The sequence below is a fragment of the Micrasema longulum genome, unplaced genomic scaffold (assembly GCF_059751315.1).
Source record: "Micrasema longulum isolate JH-2025_06_02 unplaced genomic scaffold, ASM5975131v1 h1tg003716l, whole genome shotgun sequence".
Taxonomy (NCBI): Eukaryota; Metazoa; Arthropoda; class Insecta; order Trichoptera; family Brachycentridae; genus Micrasema; species Micrasema longulum.
This window is the reverse complement of record NW_028280740.1, coordinates 43,643-53,180: the sequence shown is the minus strand read 5'-3', so window position 1 is coordinate 53,180 and position 9,538 is coordinate 43,643. Positions and strand designations below refer to the sequence as shown.

Below are 9,538 nucleotides of genomic sequence, written 5' to 3'. Positions count from 1 at the left end.
CCGTGCGTGAGTCTAGCGTCTTAACCACTATACCCCAGAGGCTGACATATAAAACGAAGTTATTTTCTCACAATAATTTGGGTGACTCTTGTTTAGATGTCGTCTTTTATTGTGTTACTAAATTGTTAGTATGAAATGCAATTCAATGACTTGGTAATATTTGAATCGATGTTTTCACCCTTTCAAGTCGCAAAGGCTCTAAACGGGGGAGGTCTCCTTTTGTGACGTCACTCCCAAAGAAGAGGAAAGTCAATAACCTTCGATTCATAACATCCTATCTCCGTTTACTTTTTACGGTTTGGAATTGCTCTCAATTTCGTAGACACGTTTGTGGAAAGCTATGGAAACAAATACAAGTCTATTTTTTTAAAGAGAATTTATGATTTTGAGTTAGTTACGAAATTACGGTTTGATGTGAGACTAATGAACTTAATTGTATTTTCGTTTGAGGAAACTCAGAATAACGTACGGAATAAAGACAGGTTGTGGCCCCGTGGATAGTATCGTGGACTTCGGATTAGAAGGTCCGAGGTTCAAACCCCGCTCTACCACAACTCGTTTCCCATTTTCAAACACAGTCAATATCCAAAATATAAATATTTTCGTAAATCATAAGTCAGCCCGGTATAATGGTCAGCGCGTTTGCCTACCATGCAAGAGGTCTCGGGTTCGATTCCCGACATGGTTGATAAGAAATATTTTTTAAAAGGGGGTTTTCACACTAGGATATTTCATAGTCCCTGGACTCGTAGGTAGCTGAAGCTTAAGACTGATCATCTTACCTTCATGTAACAAAAAAAAATCGAGACACGCTGCGATTGGTGTACCAATGCAGTGCTATATGCACCATTAGATGCGGAAAGGGAATGATTATGATGATGTTATATTGAATATGTTATCAATTTTAGTTATAAAATCCGTAAGTAATTACTCATCATCATCATTCTCTTTATGCACCTAATATATGGATAATTTATAAAGCGTCATTTTTGTGAGAATCACCTCAAGGGCTCTGTACAATAAATAAATATCCCAGCACGTCTTGCAGCTACAGAGCGCGTGGATGATTGTGATTCTAGTTCCTCGTCTCCAATTATATTATATTACAATTCTGATATATAGGAGCTAGATTACAACACGTCTTGCAGCTATAAAGCGCATGGACATTAAGTAATCTAGCCCATATTTGCATTTTTTATTTTTATTTTATGTGATAATGAAGTTTAAAGTTTAAATGATATTTTAAAAAACTGACTAAAAAACAAATTTATCAAAATAGAAGTTAGATTACAACAAGTCTTGCAGCTACTGAGCGCATGGACGGTTGGAATTCTAGACCCCATTTACTAAATTTAGGTATTAAAAAGTTGATAACATTTACCTATTGAAGCAGCTAATGGTGCATGGGTCACTGTATTGGTACACCAATCGCAGCGAATATTGATAATTTTAGTTACCTTAAGGTAAGATGATCAGTCTTACGCTTCAGGTACCAGTCCTGGACTATGAAATAGTCTAGTGTGAAAACACCCTTTTAAATAAATATAAGTAATGACTACAAAGAAATATAAATGATTAGCATTTTTTTCCATTGTATAATAATATCTATCTAAAGTTTTATTATAAATAATTGTAAATTACAAATACTGTTCGAAGTATTGTAAAGGTAAGCCGTACAGCAGTTTCGGAGTAATAATATTCGCAGCTGCAGGCCAGGAGCAGGCGGCAGTCAGTATGTGCCCTTGAGCCTTATTAGTCGGGGCAGGGGAAGGCGGGGGAGCGGGCTGCGGAGCCCCCACCGCGGGCTGGCCCCGCCCCCCGCCGCGGCCCACCAATGGCGGCGCGCGGGCGTGCGCAGCGCCGGGGAGGGGCGGCGGGGAGGGGGGCCAGGCGAGAGCCCGACCGCCGAAGCCTTACAACGGAAAGGTGCCTCGAACCGCACGGTAGTGTCCCTAGTGCCCGATCCGCTCTCGACCGCGATCTGCTCCGTACATGCTTCTACTCGCGAGTGCCCGCGCCCGCTGACCGCCGTGGCCCCGAGGCCTCAAGTGTTTATTCGAAGTGTCTCCCTATTCCGCCAAACTGTACGCGCCGAGGGAAGAAGATATGCTGACGATGGAGACGGACCTCAAGGGTGGAGGGCTGCACGCCGGAGTGCCGCCCCACCACGGGCTCCAGCACCCGTACGGCTCCCTGGGGGCCCTGGGCGGCATGATGGGGCTGCAGCAGCACCAGCACCAGCCGCTGCACCAGCCCCACCTGCACTCGCAGCCCCCGGGGCCCTCCCCGCCCGCGCACCACCAGACCCTGACGTCCCACCACCAGCCCGTGCACCAGCAACACGGGGCTCCGCCGCCGAACAACAATAACAACACCAACAAAAACCAAAACCTGGACCGCGTCAAGAGACCCATGAACGCGTTTATGGTGTGGTCCCGCGGCCAGCGTCGAAAAATGGCATCTGATAATCCGAAAATGCACAATTCCGAAATATCCAAACGGTTAGGTGCGCAGTGGAAAGACTTATCCGAGAGTGAAAAGCGACCGTTCATCGACGAAGCCAAACGTCTCCGCGCCGTGCACATGAAGGAACACCCGGATTACAAATACAGGCCGCGCAGGAAAACAAAGACGCTGGCCAAGAAACAAGACAAGTATCCCATGGGGATGGGCGGCGTCGGAGGCCTCATGCCGTCCGAGTCCCGCGCTCCGCCCTCCCAGCCCCCGACGCCCTCGAGAGAAATGTACCAGATGCCCAACGGCTACATGCCCAACGGGTACATGATGCACGACCCCGCGGCCTACCAGCAGCAGCCGGGCTACGGATACCCGCGCTACGACATGAGCCAGATGCAGCACGGGAGCATCAACTCGTACATGAACTCCGGCTACGGGATGTACGGAGCGGCGGCCGGCCAAGGCTCGCCGTACGTGCAGCAGCCCGGCTCCCCGTACGGCGCGCAGGGCTCGCCGGGCGGCTACCCGCTGCAGGGCTCGTGCCAGTCGCACAGCCCGAGCGGCTCCAGCGCCAAGTCCGAGCCGCTGTCCCCCGGGCCGCCCATGAAGCGCGAGTTCGGCGCGCCGCCCGCCGACCACGGGCTGCTGGGCATGAAGCGCGAGTACGCGCCCGACGCGCTGGCGAGCATGAAGCGCGAGTACCAGGACCCCATGGCCATGAAGCGGGAGTACGGCCAGCCCGACTTGAGCCACATCATCAACATGTACCACGTGCCGGAGCCCGAGCAGCGCGCGTACGCCGCCGAGCGCGCCCTGCCCCTCATGTGAGACGCGGCCTTCCCGAGCGCGGACATCGACATCCCGCCGCTCTGAGCCGCAGTGCCGCGTGATCCGAGAACTGTTTTCCATTTTTTGTAAATATTCGGTCTGAGCCCCTTTTCTCGGCTAAAGTGATTATTAGTTTCGATAATTACGAATGATTGCGGACGCTGATGCGCCACTAGCCGTATCGCGATATTTCGCAACGCGCGCGGCGACCCGATATCGTTAGCGTAGATGTTTTATATTTATGAAATGACGAATTTATTAGAGCGGATATATGATTATAATTTGTATTTAGGCCATATCGAGGGATGAAGCGTTATTATTTGTGTTAAGTTGTACCCTGTAAATATATCCGTGTAGGGTCCTGGTTCGGGGAACGAGCGATCGCAGTTCCCCGAAGGTGTCAACCCATCCCAGTGCTTTTACTATTCGGTTATCTTTATTGTTGTTAGTCGAATCCTTGTGAAATATTGACAAATGTTTATTATTTTATCGACAAATTTGATTACCTACAAAGTGTGCGAGAGGCGGAGCGAATGCGCGATGGAATGAATGATAAATGTGAAAACCAAAAAATACGAACAACCTGTAAATACTTATAGCCTGTATTAAACAAAAACAAATATTAGAATTAAGCGAAGGGGGTTATTGGCTACACTGTCTAGCTAGTCCCGGCACTAACTGACATTCCGATAGACTATAAATAATTCTTACTATAATTATCATGCATTGTACAAATTACAAATTGTTCACGAAGCAAACTGAATATGACATGCAAATTTAATAAGTATGCATTTTTTCATTATACAGTGAGTGTTAATAGTCAGTGGATTAAAAATATACGAAATTTGAAGTTAAACTTTGTGTATTTGTTTTACCTGCTTGGCTCCTTCTTCCTGTAATCCACCAGCTCTGGGCGGAGTCTTCTACTTCCAGGTAAACACTTCTTACCATATGTTCCAGAGTTTACACAATCACCATCCCGCATTACCACCAAACTTAATCTCCACCCATCATAACTAAAGTGAGGATGGAACTTACATATTTCAATGACACATTTATCTTATTACATTTCCTTGAAAGATAATTTTGTATTTTGTCTGAAAAAAAGGATGGCGCCGACTATGTTTCACTTAATAACATTTCTCATATATCTCTGTAAATACTTGTAGAAACAATACGCTCGGGGGAACATCTTGACCATAAAAAGGAAAGCTAACTAATTTACTGATACCGAAATAAGTTATACCTTTTTTTTACTTGGAAGTACAAACTACCCTTACATCTTTCCATATAAGCTTAGGTAGGTACACAAATACCCTGCCGTAAAAATGGTTGAATTTTTTGCTATGGTGTATATAATGCTTTTTTCTTCTTAACGTTAATAATTTTAATACCTTTGCCATTTATTTTCATTACTTTTTAAAAGTGTTTTATAAGAAAATAAATTTATTACCATTTTTGTTATAAAATTTTGTTTTCAATAAATCATTTCAACTTACTTAGCGTAATAATAGTTTTAAAAATATGTTTATTGATAACTAATCATTTAAAAAATAATTTTCCCTTTTCACTGAAAAATTATTGAGAAAACAAAAAACACATTTAGTTAAAAAACACAAAACAGAATTTGTTATCAATGAAGGAAACAACAGAAAGAATTTTTAAATATGCTAATTTATTTATTGTTATGCAATTCGTAAAATTTACATTTATTCCGATAAAAACAGTGCTCTAAATTACATAGTTTAAAAAAAGGTTTTCCTCAAAAATACCACTATAACTTAATGTTATAATATATCAATACAAAAGTTTTTCGATAAATATAATATATTAATTGACACATGCATTTGAATAATAATCATTACATTATTAAAATAATTTGATTCCAGCTTGTAATTTGTGACAATAAAATTAGGACATACAAGCTATTTGAATTTGTGTGCATATAATATGCTTAGGTAATTAGGTAAACATATATTATTTTAGTCGACACGAGTCGACCTCTTTGTTTAGTGGTCAGCGTATTTGCCTACCATGCAATAGGTCTCGGGTTCGATTCCCGACACGTTTGACATGAAATATTTATTTAAAAAGGTGTTTTTAGTCTAGAATATTTAATAGTCTTTGGACTGGCACCTAGAACGTAAGACTGATCATCTTACCTTCATATAACAAAAATGATCAAGATACACTGCGATTTGTATAACAGTGCAGTACCCTATGCATGATTTATTTATTTAATCATTCAAAATTACAATAGTTTCAATATTAATTAACTTATTAAGGTTTTTTCGGCTATTCTCGTGTCGAGCCATAATAATTAACAATAAAAATACATAGTTAATTAGTTATAGTTAATAATTAATTAGATTAAATTATAATGACATGTGATGCAATTGAATAACTATCTAGTAAAAAGGGTATAAGTAATAGATAATAAAATTCCAAAGAATACAATGCATAAAAGATAATTAGAAATAATTCTTAAAATATAAATTAGACAAATTAAGATTCACACGTAGTCAAATATACAAAATAATGGTATCATTAAAATCAACAAAATAATAGTAAAATATAGAAGTATGAAAAAATAATAAGAGTATCATTAAAACCAATAGAAAAATAATGTATATATAAAAACAAAATTGAAATAATAATTGAGATATGTTTTCAAGAAAATCACTCATTACTGATGATATTATTTAATGTTTGTAGGTAAAACAAAAATGTTAACATAAGACTTCAATGTTTGATGTAGAATTTTTTTTTACATGCAAATTGGCTGAAATTTCAAACATCTTTTTTAATATTTTTTTTAGTTTCGCTTACTGATTTGATCAATAATCAAAGTGTTTTCTTTAAAATACATGCATACATGCGTTACAATGAAATTCATTTGTTGTTCACAATCAGTTTTAACATTAACTTAAAACGTTAAAACAAACAACTCATAACTGTGTTAAAAACTGTCGGGAACATTTTGTAAATTATCTCTGTTTATTAAGTAAGTCTTCTTTGTTTATTCTCAAATGTAAACATATTTAAAAAAAAGTAAATTGTTAAGTGTCCTCGGCACAGTGATGTCACATTATTTTTATTATTAATTGTAGTTTAAAATGGAAAAAATATGAATAAATATATCAATTAAAATAAATAACATTATTATATAAAATATGAAAAATTAACAAACTGTTCTTGGATTCTTAAAATACTTTTTCAAACAATTAAAATAATAATTCTAGGGTAGTATATTTTACATACGTATAAGTTGATAAATAAATACGATAAATCAACATTAGCAGCATTTGGCTGAAGAATAAAAATATTTTATCAACTAGCTGTCTGACGTTTTACCCTTAGATCAGCTGAATCTACAGTTATAGAAAGAGTCACTGTAATTATACCTGTAGGCAGCCAGCGTATTAAATTAAGTGAACGTGAATTTGCGGTCGCAGGCCCTCGGGGCATGGAATGCTCTCCCAGCAGAAGTGCGAAACTGTGAGAGTGAAGTAATGTTTCGAAAATACTTAACAGCTACCTGTCTCTCAATAATTTGAATAAGTCCTGCAAAATACAAAATAAAGACAATTTTGGATAAAATAATTTTCTATGGCACCCTTGGGGTATTACAAAAATGGTGCTTTATAAGTTATCCGTAATAACAAAATTACTTAAATATACTGATTTATTAACTTCAGTTAACATAATCAATAATATTTAAGTACTCTGAAAACAAATTTAAGCAATTAAAGTAGGTACTCCGAAAACAAGTTTTAAACACTAAAAGTGGATATAGTTTTACTGGAAAAAACGTCAATATTATTTCAACTTTAATAGAAAACATGTAAATACAACACAATTTAAATTGCAAACAATAATCAAAATAATACTAACTTAAAACAATCAATGTTCTTAACAACAAAACACTTTTGTAGGACACATTTTGTGTTGATTTTCATCTTGCAAACCCAACCTAAAAAATAACTCTATTTTATTTGAAAAAACTGAGTTTTTCTACTGATATTTCTTGGTGGAACTGCATTTTAATTATAATAATAAAAATACTTTATAGTTTTATTCCACTTTTATTTATGATTATTTTATAATTTTTTTTACCAGTGACCGGGTTTCGTCGTGACCGACATCGTAAGACTGGTCTAACGTTATTATGATACTCTTATGACATAAGACTTATTTTTAATATGAAACGTTAAAAAATAAATACCTCTATTTTGGTGGTATATTTATGAAACACTTTGTTCTCGTTATCCTATGAACGGTTAATATTTAATTAAAAAAGCGTCCATATTATTTCAACTTCAATAGAAAACACATATCTTAATTTTGATCTCAGTTCTAAAACATCAATCAAAACAAAACTACTAAAAAACCAATAATATTCTCAAAAAATACATTTTTTATATATTTAGTGGAGAACATAAGTAATTTTCCAATTGAATTAAATAACACATGTATAATCATTAACAATTATGTATCCAGATATGATATCAATACAATTAAATAAACTAAAAGTGATACACGATTATAAATATAATATTATCAATATGAATATACCGAGTGATGTTTGAACGGACATTTCTTTTTTTTAAAACATGATGCATCACCGATTTTTTCCAAATCATAAAATAAATCTCTTTGGGATTATGTAAATAAATTGCGACAAAATTATGTAATATATATATATAATTAGACGACAATATTAAGTTCCCAATAAATATATTTATATACGCTTATAAAATTATAGATCTCAACTCGATATACTTGTCAATTTGTATTTTTATACGGGCGACAGTAATAATTTATATATTCTGAATATGGGGAAAATAAAATGCCACTTCGATTAATTAAATCGTATTTCTTATAATAAATCTTTGTCTATATAATTTATTGCACATTGCAAGCCGTATCAGAAAGTTTTAGATTATCTAAATAGTTAGGATTCTTATATAACCGTGCAACTACCTACCCACACAAAAACATAACAAAGTGTTTAATTATATTTAATTCTAGATATATTTTTTGGTCATGATGTCTGGCATAATTTAACGCGAAACCTAAGTATCGTTTAAAAGAACGGAAATATTTTTTTTCAATATATTTTTTAAATTGCTTTTATTATTTATATAAAAACGGATATATAAAGTGCCATTTTCTCAATGCCATACCTTAAGGCGTTTTTAAAAAAAAGTAGGTATCTAAAATATTAAAAAAAAACTATAGATTCTTCTTATCAGTTGTGATTTTTTACATATAAATATTAACATCAGAATAACAGCGTGGTCCCAAATAGGCAGACAATTGCCCGCATTAGGGACCTCACTTAAAGTATAAAATTCAATGTTAAATACATATTAGTAATATCACTATTTATAATTATCGGCCTCGTAGTGTAACGGTTACATTAAAATATTTCATAGTCCCTGGGCTGGTACCTAAAGCGTAAGACTGATCATCCTACCTTCATGAAACAAAAATCATCAAGATACGCTGCGACTGGTGTACCAATGCACCATTAGGTGCGGAAAGGGAACTATTATGATTAATATCATTTACATATATTGCAACCCCAGTCTATAGTACCACAACTCTAAATACGTTAAGCAGAGAAAAAATACTTTGAAGATTTTGACATTTGCATGTTTTGAGAACAGATCTATATAATACAATTTACTTTAAATGTAATAAAATATATATTCAATAATATAAATTATTTATTACAAAATATCTTTAATTGTCAACGAGGAACTTCAGCCCTACGGGAAATTGGAGCATTAAATTTTACTGCATTTTTTTTTTAAATGTGCGAAAAAAATAATAAAAAATATTTTAATAAAAACGCACTACTTTGAATGACGTCACTGCTTCATATGAACCATCCAATGATATGAGAGCTTTTAAGGATATCCGGTTTGGTCACCGTAAACGATCCAATCGGAATAACTGTCAGAGAACAACCTCTGACGTCATACGCGAAGTTATTTCAAAAATACACAACCCAAAAAAATTATAGCGCTGATAATACGATATATAAAAATAAAAATAAATAAAAATTCCTCATTTTGACATTTAATAAATATGTTATGGCTACAAGCATACGTATTTTATTGATTGATTTGTTGTTTATTTTGTAGAACTCTATATTTACCTTATAATATTAGAAATCAAACACTGATTTGAGTCTACTGAACACTTTATTTTATTTTTACAGATTTAAAAATTATAAAAACAAAAA

The 9,538-nt window shown here is 35.9% G+C and overlaps 1 protein-coding gene across 1 annotated transcript; it reads left to right on the top strand.

The window, feature by feature from the left end:
* The first annotated feature begins 1,747 nt into the window (after positions 1-1,747).
* Positions 1,748-4,141, top strand: SoxN (SRY-box transcription factor soxNeuro). Its single transcript, XM_088242374.1, has one exon. It carries the CDS (start codon positions 2,107-2,109, stop codon positions 3,283-3,285), a length of 1,179 nt encoding a protein of 392 aa, XP_088098500.1. The 5' UTR covers positions 1,748-2,106; the 3' UTR covers positions 3,286-4,141.
* Positions 4,142-9,538: the final 5,397 nt, after the last annotated feature.